General features: G+C 29.0%; 2 protein-coding genes across 6 annotated transcripts; one reads left to right on the top strand and one right to left on the bottom strand.

Moving 5' to 3' along the window:
* The first annotated feature begins 348 nt into the window (after window positions 1–348).
* LOC114190149 (S-type anion channel SLAH2-like) lies at window positions 349–3,017 on the top strand. 5 transcript variants are annotated; one of them, XM_028078931.2, is made up of 6 exons: window positions 349–502; window positions 627–741; window positions 884–1,348; window positions 1,464–2,237; window positions 2,323–2,354; window positions 2,438–3,017. In XM_028078931.2, the coding sequence occupies exons 2-6, from the start codon at window positions 640–642 to the stop codon at window positions 2,775–2,777; spliced, it is 1,713 nt and encodes a 570-aa protein (XP_027934732.1). In that variant the 5' UTR covers window positions 349–502; window positions 627–639; the 3' UTR covers window positions 2,778–3,017. The 5 variants fall into 5 exon arrangements, with proteins under 5 accessions (XP_027934732.1, XP_085531532.1, XP_085531530.1 ...); XM_085675406.1 differs by having other exon boundaries at window positions 627–762; window positions 1,467–2,237; XM_085675404.1 differs by having other exon boundaries at window positions 627–762.
* A 6,336-nt stretch (window positions 3,018–9,353) lies between these two features.
* Window positions 9,354–11,118, bottom strand: LOC114192570 (polygalacturonase-like). The gene is made up of 4 exons (XM_028082331.2): window positions 10,957–11,118; window positions 10,510–10,818; window positions 9,890–10,408; window positions 9,354–9,761 (listed from the first exon to the last, which is right to left on the bottom strand). The coding sequence occupies exons 1-4, from the start codon at window positions 11,083–11,085 to the stop codon at window positions 9,525–9,527; spliced, it is 1,194 nt and encodes a 397-aa protein (XP_027938132.1). The 5' UTR covers window positions 11,086–11,118; the 3' UTR covers window positions 9,354–9,524.
* Between the last annotated feature and the right edge of the window lie 4,026 nt (window positions 11,119–15,144).

Raw genomic sequence — 15,144 nt, 5'->3', positions numbered from 1 at the left:
AGCTTAAGTGGGAGTGGTGAAACCTGTTGAAAAAATAAATTTTTGGTTCCATTTTAGTACTATATTTAATCCTGACGTCACTCAAATGTTAGGTGATGGCTACAAAATTGCGACATGCACTGACCTAGAAATTTGAAGCTTAATTATATTATAATGTATACCCTTAACTTTTTCTTCTATGCTTATTTTACTGTATTTCATGGACTCATATATGGTGTGTGACATATCTGACCTACCTAAATTTTCCCATACTCGTTTTTTAATGTGGCCACGCCGTTGTCAAAATAAGCAGCTGTTGTTATCACTAATAAAGTGCTTTTGACGTAATGGCTGCAACAATATCATGGCCACCGTAGTCTTGCATTCTATATAATCTCCTCTCACCATCTCTCACGCATGCCTTCTCCACACTCTTTATTTTCTCTCAAGAACCATTTTTTCTAACTTCGTTTTTCTGTCTTCTCTCTTTGCATCTTCTTCTCTTGTGAAATTTCTGCTTCCTGTGAGTTTGAGCCTCTGTATACTTAAAATAGTTATTTGTATGTCTAATGTGATAAATTACTTAAGAGCTAATAAAATGACTCCTTCGTATGTCAATAAACTCAGTAATTTGTATACTTTTTCAGGTGTAGGCCTAGCATGGAAAACAACGTTTACCGTGAAACAGAAGGGCATGGCTTTCCTAAAGTTCCATCACTAGTTCCACATATATCAAACGTGAAAAAAAGCTCCTCTTTCAAAGTAAGACTCGTTATCATTAATGTGAGTTTGAAAAACTGAAAAACAGAAATCCAGAGATTAGTCCTTTTGATGAAACTAAGTATTATGCAATAACTACATCATTCTGGTGATTAAATGTTAGGATATTTGTTTCCAATAACAGGAAAGTGAAAAAAAAGTAGCAGGAGGCCAAGGTGATGAACAGGAACATTCAGTATCTATCAACATGCCATTAAATTGTGAAGATGTTCAGCTACATGGCACCGCAAGAGTTAGTGAAACTGATCTTAGTGGCAATGGTGCTCCCATTTTCTCTTCTGAATCAACTACTACATACTCCAAGCCACCATTGCCATCACAATCAATGCCAAATGGAAGCGTGCAACCAGAGGAAGCAAGCTCAGTGAATTTTACAAATCATGAAAGCCTCAAAAGCTTGAACGATAATGGAACTAACTTTTGCAAAACATGGTACAGTAAACTTGAGGCGAAATTATCAATTCTGCGTGGAAGGGTACATTCACAAAGTGTAGAAGAGGATAACAGCTTAAGCAACACTAAGAAGCCTTTACCTGTTGATTTTTTGTTCGTGAAAGCATCGGAAGATCCTCAGATACAAACTCCTAAGGTATGCAGTCATATTCTTCTGTGTAACAAATGTTCCACATCCTAGAAATCGTTCAATGCAGTTTTTACTAATATTTCAACCATTTGAGTTTTTACACTGTGATTTACTCCTTCAGAAGTGTCCAGAAGAGATGGTGCATCCTCAGGACAAGCAGTGGCCATTCCTTCTCCGGTTTCCGATTTCATCTTTTGGTATTTGTCTAGGAGTTAGCAGTCAAGCAATTCTATGGAAAGCATTGGCCACGTCACCTTCCACTGAATTTCTTCACATAACTCCGAAAATAAATTTCGTGCTATGGCTTATCTCTGTTGCTGTAGTTGCTACTATTTTCGCCATCTATCTGTTCAAAATAATTCTCTATTTTGAAGCAGTTCGCCGCGAGTTCCATCATGCAGTTCGTGTTAACTTCTTCTTTGCCCCATGGATATCCCTCTTGTTCTTAGCTCTTGGAGTTCCTTCATCGTTTGCCAAAGAATTGCATCATGCGGTTTGGTACATTCTAATGATTCCATTGTTCTTCCTTATGCTAAAAATATACGGACAGTGGATGTTTGGGGGCAAAAGGATGCTCTCAAAGGTTGCCAATCCAACAAATATGCTAGCAATTGTTGGAAATTTTGTGGGAGCTTTATTGGGTGCATCCATGGGCCTAAGAGAAGGACCTATTTTTTTCTTCACTATTGGACTTACACACTATATGGTGATATTTGTAACTCTCGCACAGATGCTTCCAACAAATAAGACCCTCATCAGGGACCTCCATCCAGTGTTCTTTCTTTTGGTTGCACCACCTAGTGTTGCTGCTTTGGCATTGGCTAAGATTCAGGGTTCTTTTCATTTGGAATCACGAATTTTCTATTTCACTTCCATGTTCCTATATCTCACGCTGGTAAGCTTTTGTCTCACGGATTTTCTACACAATCAACGATTTTAGTATTCAAGTTGCTTATCAGTTTCGGGTCAATCTTTTGCAGGCTGTTCGGGTCAATCTTTTCAGAGGACTCAAGTAAGCTACGCTCTTGTTAATATCTATAACATTGGCTATTCCATTATGTTGATTTTTGTGACACTCTGTGTGTGATTGTGCAGATTCTCAATCTCATGGTGGGCCTACACATTTCCAGTGACTGCTGCTGCGATTGCTACCATAAACTACACAAATCAAGTCACAAACGTTGTAACTCAGGCTTTGAGTGTAATGTTGAGTCTCATTTCTACATTCATAGTAACAACAGTTTTTGTCTCGACTATAGTGCATGCCTTTGTCCTCCGAGACCTCTTTCCCAATGACCTTGCCATTGCCACAAGTGAGAGAAAGCGAAAAACTCATAAGAAACGCTTCCCTTTAGGACTTGGAAGCCATGGTCATGCCAAAAAGACTGAAAGTTACTTGAAGTTTGTGAACTCGGATAAAAATGATTTAGTTTAGAAGCTTCTTGGACGACAACATACTCCAATATTTCAAGGAATTCATCATCTGCGTGAGTATTTAGATGTCTCAAACGAGTAAGAAAAAATAATGAGACAAGACAACCAACATCTTTACTAATAAGTACCTTCGATGGTGAGACATGGGTGAAGGTTTAGATTTTTCTTGAGTTGTCCCTGACACTGTAAATGCTGATCATTTTAGCTGCTGATTATATGAAATCTTCACTTTAGTCCTTCAGTTTACAAAATCTTAGAACTTCCTTTTTTTTTTTTTTTTGCTGAACAACAATGGAAAGTGAAGTGAAAAAAAAAAACTAAAATGAATAACGTTTTGCAAACTCAGAATCTGAAGGAGAATTTTGTAAAGTTAAAGACTAAAATGACAATAATGGTGTCATCAATTTTTCCATTTACCATGTACGTTAAAATTAACACTGTTGAGTACTTAAGCCACAAGGGAATATGATCGAAGAACAGAGCAAATCTTTAACGATTGTCAAATCTGATTCAAAGTTAATAAAGATGATGCTTTCATTAATTTCTAGCAAGAAACTTTACGGCAATCACTTAGTCGGGAATGGTGCATGTATTAAAAAATGCAGAAACATATACTAAATAAACACAAACGGTAATATACAAGTAAATCTGAAATTTATAAAGAAATATCCAAACGTAAAGAATTTGAACCAAAATTCACGCAAATATCTATCTTACTTAAAAGTTTAAATTCCACGAAGTAGTCTTCCGATATAATAACCAAGAACAATGATATTTTAATAATTTTTTTTAAGAACTGAGGTAATATTTTTTAAATAATTCTAGAATTTAAAAAAAAATAAAAAATCACATAAAAAGATACTACCTTAAATTATTAAAAAAGTTATCAAAAATTAGTTGTTAAAAAGTATTTTTTTAATAACCAGTTAATCTGTAGCAAAGGAACTGTACATTAGCTTATGCATTGAACTTATTAGTGTTTCAACATTTTTAAATAATGTGCACTAACATTATTCTTCATGCACTTTAGGATATTCCTCTATGTCAGAAGCATTCAGAAAAAAAGAAAAAGGAAAAGGAGTAAACACCCCTAAAGGTATATAATTTTATGATATTAATCCTGAAACTAAAACTTTTATAAAGTCTATGAAAGTGCAAGAAAAGTGCATGATTTGGGAAAAGGTTTTAACATATATTCAAAGATGGAAATGATAGTTAGTGATTAAGTTTAGAGATTCGGAAAAAAAAAATAACCGAAGGCTTTTTTATTCGAAATTTACTTAAATGTAGAACCAATTATAATTGGTTCAAAAAAAGAAAGTCTTATAAAAGCTATTTCAACATCTGCATGTCCATGAACTTCTCCCATCTGTACTCTTAATATCTAGAATTCACCCTAATGTTTTCTGGGATCAAATTATGAGAGTTGTAAACAAATTATATATTGATAATTTGTCCAAGTTGTATCTAGAGATGGAAAGAGGTTGGGTCGAATACGGATAGTGCCTACTTATAATTTAACCTGCAACAAAAAAAATAAAAATCATTCACTATTTGTTTATCCGTTGGGTACCCACTTAAAAAATATTTGCGATTTTTTTTAAACTTGTGAGTATCTGTGGACACCCACAAATATTTTAAAAAAATATTTTATAATTTTTTTAAATAAAATTTAAATAATTATAAAATATAATATAATATAAATTAAATTTTAATTTTAATTAAATTTAAGCTAATAAAATATATTTTAATTTTAATTAAGTTTAACTTAATAAAATATAAATTAAATTTTAATTTTAATTTTTTGCAGATAATGAATACAATTGAATACGGGTAGTATGATACCTATACCCAACTCGTTTATAAACGGGTATTAAAATATTTCTTATCCACGAATATTAACTATCGAAAACATATTTTATCTGCAGATATTTACCAGCGTAAATATTTTTGTCATCCTAACTATATCCTTTGCTAGTTTTATTAGCAAAAGTGAGCGATCAATGCAATGTGCCCGTGGAAAACATGTTGAATATGCATCTTATCAATATTTTTTTTTATTAGTTGTTGTTAATTTTTGTTAGTGGAAGAATTAGTTTCCCTTCTTGATGTTCTAAACCAACCTTATTTTTCAAAGTATTAGTAGGAGATTAAATCCATTATCTTTCCCTGTTTCTATTTAACCACTAAACTATCTTATCGATCCTATCTTCTCGTGAGTATAATTGCAATGCTTCCTCGTTATTCAAATTGAGGGTCTACTGTTTCTTATTCTCCTAGTTTCTTTCATCTTTTAACATAAAGATAATCTATTTGTAACAAATGGACTTTAAGCTAATGAGGTCAATAATATTAATATTCCTTCATTCAATTCATATTAATTTGCTTTAGAAGTCTACCATGGTACCCAATTTGTTTTGATGAAGTTGGGACAGTGATTCTTGTGTAGACCAAACCAATTAGAATGGTAACCAACCTCCATTAAAGTCCAATAATATCCATAACTCCACGGTCCATACTCCGATAGGTTCTACCATCCTAGGGTCCTAGCGTCCCAGAATAAGAAAAAAAAATTATTTGACACAAGTTGATATGCATGTAGGGATAAAATAATCACTAAAAAAAATAATTTTTTGTATATATATAAAAAAATTGAAAAATAGTTAAAGATATTATTAAATAGGTGTAAAAGAATTTTGAACGTAAAAATATTATTCTTATAAGAGTAAAGGTAGTACAGTATGACTACTTGTAAACAATTTTAGATTTTTTTTTTCTTGTTGGTATTTTATTTTGTGTTTCATGAGTTTTATAGAATTATTTTTGGTTGAAATTGATCTATATGAAGGATTTATTTAGAGTTTAGTAGATCATACATACTATTTTTTTACATATAATATTCGAACCTAATATTATTTTTGGATTAAATTAATAATATACTGTTGCAGTTTTTAAGAGACAGCTGTGACAAAAGAGGGAAAATGTAGGAGGTTGGGGGACCAGCTGGTGGCTTTAGGATTCGCAGCTCCGAAGAAAATGACTTGAATGCAATGAATTACAGAATTTGATATAGAGAATTTGGGTACACATTGCATGAATCCTCAAATTTTCAATTATACATGTCATCTTAATTATTCTGCCAGAACCTATATTGCAGAGTTTTAAAATTGCTTTGAACTTTAGTGTGTGATGAAAATTTCACTTCAAGTGATCTATACATGTGATGGATCTTTTCATAGAAGAATCAACTCAACATCAAGATGTGAACGTATTGATACTTTCGATTCAAAACTTTAAAGTCATATGGATTTTTTTTCTTATATAAAGTTCAATTTTATTATTTTTACTTGATGTCTTAAAAATACTTAACGGAACACACTTACCTGAATTTTTCGTTAGTAAAACTTTTGATACAAAAACTATATTGTATTTGTATTAGTCAGTCACTAAAACTAATCATAGATTCTGATGTTAATAATGGATCTTTTGAGAAAAAGAATCACTAGAGATACTCAACACCATGACCTGAAACAACCTACACAGGAGATTGACATTATTCCTAACCCAATATGTTAAAACAAGGTTTAATTAGTCAGATGGTACTCACTTTCATTCAGATGTGTCACTTTGGTACCCCGCTTTTAAAAATGTGTCAATCTAGTCCAAATTTTTGAAAAAATATCTTAATCAGGTCCCTTTCAGACAAAAATGACTAAAATCGTTAACTTAATTCATGACTTTTACCACTAAATTTTAATATAAATATCAATACTTAATTTTTTGTAAGTCATTTTAAATATCAATACCGTTAACAGTGTTAATAATTTTTTGCTAAAAATGACCTAATTGAGGCATCTTTTTAAAAGTTATGACTTAATTGATACCTTTTTAAAAACGGGTACCAAACTGACAGATCTAAATGAAAGTGAGTATCATCTAACTAATTAAACCTTAAAACAATAGATTATGAGTCTTATTCCTTATATGATACTTAACTTCTTATTTTTATTTAATATGAAACTTAAATTCCCAGTTGGATTGTCATTGGTAGAAATTATTCAGGAAAATAACCAACATCATTGGAGTATAGTTCTCATGTTTGGCTATTTCAAACTTTCAGTATACAAGATTAGTGACCGTTCCTGTCAATATGCTGGCAATAGCCAAGAAAAGAAAAGGAACATGTAAAGCATTAAGAATATATGATGGTGTCTCACAACTGCTACAAACTGTTATTCACACGTCCTTCCACAGCTTTCCTACTGTTTATCAATTTCACACCAAATAACTTAACACAAACACAGCATAAAAATATCTTACAAAACGGATACGATGACTTAAATGACTCCATTCCATTCATGCATTCTTTTACGAGTTTAGATTTTTTATTAGTTTTTTTTTTTCTATTCTTTGTTGAACATTAAAAGTATATTGGATTGATATTTTAAATATTTTTTAATATACTTTAAAATATCAAAATTAGTGGTAATCAGTGTATTAAAGAGATACAATAAAAAAATAGCACAACAAAATTTAATAGAGAATCCAAATTCTTCTTTTACACCATGCATATATATTTTTTAATAAATATAAAAACATATCATGAAAGCTTTTGCATTTAGGGGAATTCTGAATATACAACGGGATTAAATACATGAAGGTTTAATTATACCTTTGGTCCCCATTTTGGAGTCAAAATCTCAAAATGGTACCTAAATTTTTAAAAGTCTCAAAATGATCCCCTTTTTTGTTCAAACGTCTCACGTTTGTCCTTCCCGTTAAGTCAAGGTTGACGCCGTTAGAGGGAGTGCCACGTGTCAGTTCCTCAATTTTTTGAATTTTTTTATTAATTTTTTTTGAATTTTTTTTTATTTTTAATTTTTTTTTTGAATTTTTTTTTTAAAAATCAAAAAAATGCCACGTGTCAAGCTGTCATCGTGCCACATGGCAGTGACAGTGGCACGTGTCAATATTACGCCACATGTCATTTTGTTAGTCTCAATTTGGTCCCTTTATTTTAATTTGTCTCAATTTAGTCCCAATATTTTATAAAAAGGAGCAATTTTGTCCCCCTTCAAATTGAAACAAAATTTAATTTTATATAAATGTTATACCAATATTTTTATTAAATTTGATATTTTTATTCAAATTGATATTTTTATTATATATTTTTAACATAGCTAAGTTTAGTTAAAATTATATTTCACATTTAACTTTACTTAAAATTGTTTTCAAATTTTAAATTTATATGTGTTTTATTGTAACATGAACTAGGTAATTTATGATTTTTTTTTCTATTAACATTATTTTCTATTAACAACTTTTAAACCATTTTAAATGAAGTTCAATGTAAAATATTAATTAAATGAACTTAATTTGGTTAAAAATATTTACTTGAAATATCAATTTTGATGGAAATATTTGTGTACATTTATACAGAAATTAAATTTGATTTCAATTTGGAGAGGGACAAAATTGTTCCATTTTTACAAAAATTGGGACTAAATTGAGACAAATTAAAATAAAGGGACCAAATTGAGACTAAGAAAATGACACGTGGCGTAATACTGACACGTGTCACTGTCACTGCCACGTGGCACGATGACAGCTTGACACGTGGCAATTTTCTTAATTTTTTTAAAAAAATTCAAAAATAAAAATAAAAAAAAAATTCAAAAAAAAATTAATAAAAAATTTCAAAAAATCGAGGAACTGAAACATGGCACGCCCTCTAACGGTGTCAACGTTGACTTAACGGCAAGGGCAAACGTGAGACGTTTCAACAAAAAAGGGGACCATTTTGAGACTTTTAAACATTTGGGTACCATTTTGAGATTTTGACTCCAAAATGGGGACCAAAGGTATAATTAAACCATACATGAAAGAAAAACATAATATGATCGCCTATTCGAGGAAAATTACCTCTAAAGGGGAAAATGTGATTCATACCAGAAATAGAAAATTGAATGATTACAATAATTGGGTGGAAACTTTGCTTGAGTGTGTCATTTTAACTAGATTAGTGAAATTTAAATTTGATGACTTTAATATAATATCTAAATCATTTAAATATAATCTAGTTTGTTACATTTATCATACCATTTATCACAAAATATTTTTCAATTTTCATGTTTGGTGATCTCAGCGTAAAACAAATATGTTAGAAGATTTCGTATCAATTAAAAATATTATTAAATTTTAATATTCAAATAGTAGCAAACCTTATCATGTAGCATTAATTTTATTATTTTAATAAAAATATTATTCACAAATTTTATCTTAAGTATGTACAGTTTTAATTAGAATATACCAGGCGTTTATATGTAGATATATTTTAAAGTATTGAAAGGTGAAAAAAAAAAAGCTTTTCAAAAGACTGTTGTTTTTCATGTTCGGCATTTACTCTAACAGATAACAGAAAACTGACTCTAATCGGCAGATACATATCTCGAATTATATTCATTTAGATGATTACTATACATTGAAAGCTCAAAAAAAAAATAAAAATGACGGCCTATATTTCTAATTTTTAAATAAAAATTCGACCTCCCAATTGAACAATAACCAAAAATATAAGTTATTGAATAATTAAAAAATTTATTATTAAAAAATCATATATACATAATAATCATTTTACTTGAGTTTATTTCAAGTAGTTATTTAACACTAAATTACAATTACAACTATACGACGTTCTTATTTTACAAGAAAAATATAATACACTTATAAATTAATAAACAAATTTGTATTATTGCTTTTTATTACTCGGAGCTGTGCAAGGAGGGACCTTTCCTGATATTTTTGGTTTCATATTACTGCATACAGCTATTGCCGGCGCTCCATTGAACTTGAGATCAACATTAGATATCTCGACACCCTGACATGGTACACCACTGCTACAAGCAAGAATCAATCCTTCCTTAGTTGCTGAAGTCCCCTTAATATTCTTGATGATAACTTTGCTTATCCTTATTTTTGATGGATACTGCATCATCACAACAATAAGAAATTATATAAGCTAGTCTTTTAAGCCATCTTGTTGTACTATATGAAGTATTTTGCAACTTGAATAATAAGATCAACTAGTACATAAATATGTGAGAGACTGAATACCTTTTTGGTACATTGGTTCCATGGGCAATACTCTTGATCGATGATGATAGGGTTCTTAACATTATCCATGGTAATATCCTCAAATCTCATGTTAGTAACTGTTATTGTTCCTGGCGTACTAGGCCATGTCTTAATCCTCACTCCATTGTCAGTTCCTTTCAAAGTGCAACCCTTAATTGTAATACCGTCAACAGGCTCTTCTTCCTTATATTTTCCAAGGCTTCCAATAGCAATGCCATGGCCAGGTCCACATTTCACATTTTGGACAAGAACATTTCTACTACCGTCACCCAATGAAACACAATCATCTCCAGTGGCAATGTTTGTATTAAGAACATTCACACCATTTGATCTTCCAATATGGATGCCATCGGTGTTGGCGCTATTATGTGGAGCAGTTACTTTAAATCCATCAAAAGTTAAATTTTTGCATCCCAAAACGTTGACATGGAAGTGTTTGCTATCCTTGCTAGTAATGCTACGAACTATTGAATTGGTGACGAAGTTGAAAGCAAAATTCTAGTGACATTCGATAAAAGAATAAATAAATGAATTAAATATAATTTTGATAAATTCACATGTTACATTTTATTTGAATTTAAGAAACAATAGTTATTTACCATGCCAAGCAGTTTGCAGTTAGCTTTTTTTGAACATTCATTTTGTTTCCAAGCATAGGAACCTTGGCCATCAAAGACTCCGTTACCAGTTATGCTTAAGCCGTTAACATAGTCAATCCTGAGAATTTCGTCACCGCCCATGTCTTCTGGCTTTACCGGTGCTTTGATTGTGCCATCAACATAAAGTTCAACAGGAGCCTTGCAAGGACCTTTCAAAAGTACATGTGTCATTTGAAATGTCCCTTTTGGAATCACAATTTTTGAAGCAGATGTAGATGCACATGCTTTAGTCCAAGCACTTTGTAAAGCCTTAAGAATAAGAAAATAACAAATCAATTAAAAGATTGTAATAATAACAAAAAATATCCTATAATTTGGGATGGAATATGTTTTTGTTTCCATCAAACAATCTCAATTCCTTTTTGACACAATATCAAATGTTCATACCTTAGCAATATTCCCATTTGGTTTTCCCCCAAATTGCGATATTTGAAAATCCGCTGATTGAGTTAAATCAAAGCTAAATGCAAAAAAAGATAAAAATAATACTATCATAGAAAATTTTATATTTTCCATTTATTTTTAGTTATACTACACTTGAAATCGTGTTTAGCGAACTATTTCTCAAAGAAGGATGTTTCAAATCCATTTATATTACAGCACCATGAATCCAAAACCACAAATGTTTTTAGTCATTACGAGACATACGTTATTATCTAAATCTGTCTTTTCCTTTTTTAGATGTTTTCAATATTTTTATAGTATTCATTTATAAGTTATTAACTTTATATCACTCATAAACAACCTATTTTTATCTTCTCCCTACAAATTATCAATGTTAGAAGGAATAGTTCAATTTGAAGAATATGTTTTGATTTCAAGAGGCATGATGTTTTTAACCCACACTCTAAAGAAAAAGATTTCATTTCTAAATTGTTATAATTAAGAAATTTGTATTGTTAATTGAAACAATTAATATGATAATTTTTTTTATTAATTTAATTGTTTTTTATTGTAATTAATTTAATTATATTCAAAAAAAATTTGTCCTTTTTGAGACTAGTATAAATATTAAGAAAGTAAAGTATATGTATAAATCTATCTATCTATATATATATATATATATATATATATATATATATTTGTGTGATATATTATATTTTGAAATAACATTATAACTACAAAGTGGAAATATTAAGTGTGCTCACTTTTTTTCTTGTGGTGATAAAATTTTTATTATTATAAATGTAAATATAAATATTTTTTTTTTAATTTTAGTGATTGTAGGCTTTTTTATTCCGTTAATAATTTTTATTGTAAGTAATTGTTTTTCTTAAAAAAATAATTACTTTTTAAAAGTATGAAAGATAAGATAATGGGAACATGAGTCAATGAGTTAATTAGGTACATACTGACTTGGAGTTATAGAATGGAAAAATCAATTTTTTTAGGGCAGGAAGTAAAAAAAATGAAGAAAACCAAATATAGATTTTAATATCTTCTATTTTAGTTTATATTTTATTATTGAGTTACTAAAAGTCGTAATTACAGACAAGGAACGACAACATAAAGAGGTATATAAATCTATTATTATGTGTGATGTATTATATTTTGAACGAAATATCATGTGTGTTTTTTGTTTTTTGTTATGGTAAAAAGTTTCTGATAGTTATAATAATAAATAATAATTTTTATAATTTTATTGTTGGTAGGCTTTATTTATCCGATCATTAATTTTTTTATTGTATGTAATTATTTTATTTCAAAAACAAATAATTACTTTTAAAAGGTGTGGAAGATATGATAGTGGAAATATGGACTATTTTTGTGAAAGGGGGAGCTACTTCAACTCATATAAAGATGGTTTTGATGATGTCTAAGACTACACTTCATGTGCATTACTAGTTTAGAATTAGTCATGTTTTAGTTAGGTTGTGCATTAGGATGTTAGTATGAAATTATCAGATGTAAATCAAGTCTGCATTAAGTTGTAATTAACCATCACACTCTTGCTTGTGCACTCTTGAATTCATTAGTTGTTTAACTAATGGATTAACTGTGAGTACTGGCAGTGAAAATACACTCACGATAATCGAGTAGGTAAATTCCTAATCCATTAATAACAGCAGATAACTCTGTATAAAAGTTGTTTTCTGAAATCTGTTTCAGTAAGGAAAAAGTTACAAATCACTGAAAAACATTCTGAGAAACAGCCCTCTGAGATTCACAGAGTTCTTAAGCATTCTTGAAGATCATTCAAGTGAAGATTCAAGGAGATTGATGGTTGATTCTACCTTGATGGGTCTAGCTTGAATCTAGGAGCAAATTGACAAATCTGCACAATAATAGGTGTATTCGTTTCTTGATTCTTTTTTATTGTATCTCTGATTACAGTTGCTTCATTGTGTGAAGTGTAGGCCTAGGTGCAATTGCGTAGATGCATTGCTCCTAGGGGGAGTTCTTGATTGGTAGATCAAGTTCTTTGGTTTTTAGGTTCTAGAACTATATAGGTGTTCTTGTAATTCTTGGATCCTATCTGTACTAGTGGAATCCTCCTAAGTGGGTTACTTAGGAGAAGACTGGATGTAGATTCATCTTGAATCGAACCAGTATAAATTGTTGTGTATTGCTTCTTTCTCTTCTCTCACAATCTTTCTTGATTGATTTAAAATAGTCCATTAACCCAGAACTGCGAACTTGATTAATTGAGATTTAAAACTTAAAGACTCCTTCAAGATTCACCTTAAACAAGTGAAAAATTCAATAACCAGTTCAGATCCCCTTCTTGGTTAAGATTATTAGACAGATCTGTTTTAACATATTTAGGTACATAGACTTGGAGTTATAGAATGAAAAAATAAAAAATAAAAATTATAGAGTACCAAAATTTAGAGAGAAAAAAGAAAACCTAGTATAGATTTTAAAATCGTCTATGTTAATTTATAATTTATAATTTGATATTGATTTACTAAAATTTGAGAACATAAAGAGGACTAAAAAAAAGAGTATATTATTCCATCTCCACCCTCAAAGTAAAAATATTTTCTGATCATTATTTCCATAATTGACTATTATGAAAGTTATAACTTATCTTCATCCTAAGGGTAAGTGGAATACTGGTGTCCAACCTCATATTTTTTACTCTTTAGTGTCAATTAATTAAATTTTATAAAAAATATTTATTAAAAATAACATAATATTATCAAATTAAACAACATATTCAATATTTATCATAAAAGTGGTATAAATTTTAAATAAGGTTACCAAATAACACATAGGTAAAATTCTAAGAATTATATATAGTTTTACACACATAAAAATAAAGCTTTACAACAACCAAAACAACATTTAATTTTGAAAATGTTAACGACAAACTTCATTAAATTACAAAATACTTTTAAAATTCTATAAAAAGAAAACAAATAGTTAAGTTTACAAATATTTCAAATGTTTCTTTCTTTAAATTATAATAAAATATTTACACTATATAAATAAAATCATACATAAAAAACATTAAACTACTAATATTTCAAGTTTAACTAAAAATATTTTATATTTTGAAGATAATGATAATGACATTATTGTGATACTAATTTTACACTTCTTTTAGAATGAATTAGGAAATAAGAGTAATTATATAAAATAATTAAAATAATATTCTATGTGAGGGTGAAAAAGATGACATGAAAATATTAGAAAGTAAAAATAATGAAATGTCAGTTCTAATTCTAATAATGTTTGGACAAACTATTTAACTATACATGATATTGCAAAAAAAAAAAAACATAACTAAATACGTGATAAAATGGAGAGTATCTCTAAACTTTGTGAAGATTTTTTAGATTTTGAAGCAGTTGAAACACATTCAAAAATTATTTAAGTGAAACAAAAAGTTACTTAAGTAAAAAATATTAAGGATAAGAAAGGATCATGAAGATGAATTCTCCTCATCTTACCAAATTAATAAAAAATTTGAAGCGACTGAACATAAACAAGAAAATTCATATAATCTCACAAGAAAAAATAAAAAATAAATAAAAACACTAATATTAACTATAAATAATTGAATGTAAAAATTAAAACCTCTCTTATTAACCGATATTTATAATAAAACTGCTTAAAGAAAATGTGTAATCAATATTATAAGTACCAAGTGTTGTCAATGAATTATATCTATATTAAACAAACCTAACAATTTGATATGTACAATTATTATGTTGACCTTTTACACGTAACAGTTCAATATAATATTAATAACAAATTTCATAAGAGAGACACATAGCAAATATATCAAAATAAAAAATTTTATATTTTTTAAGGTCAACTTTGAAAATTTATTTTCTAAATGGGAAATTTTTGAATATAATTACTGTACCTATTATTTTATTATTATAAAAGAAAATTTGAATTTAAAAATACTAACCATTTGAATTATGTTATGAAGTAAAGAGTTCTTTCAACTAAGCTTTCATAAAATAAAAAATAAGATTATCATTAATTCTTATTTTAATAACGTAGATTAATTAAACATATTTAAAACCATTAGAAAAATAAATACTACATGGAATTTACATCATTCCATAAACTTTCCAACACCATGAAAAACTAATAGAATTTTTGTTAGATACATTACAA

The sequence above is a fragment of the Vigna unguiculata genome, chromosome 7 (genome assembly GCF_037176805.1).
Source record: "Vigna unguiculata cultivar grain cowpea cultivar isolate G323 ecotype 2 chromosome 7, ASM3717680v1, whole genome shotgun sequence".
Classification (NCBI taxonomy): domain Eukaryota; kingdom Viridiplantae; phylum Streptophyta; class Magnoliopsida; order Fabales; family Fabaceae; genus Vigna; species Vigna unguiculata.
Note: the sequence above shows the minus strand (reverse complement) of the source record. Positions and strands in the feature narration are given on the sequence as shown.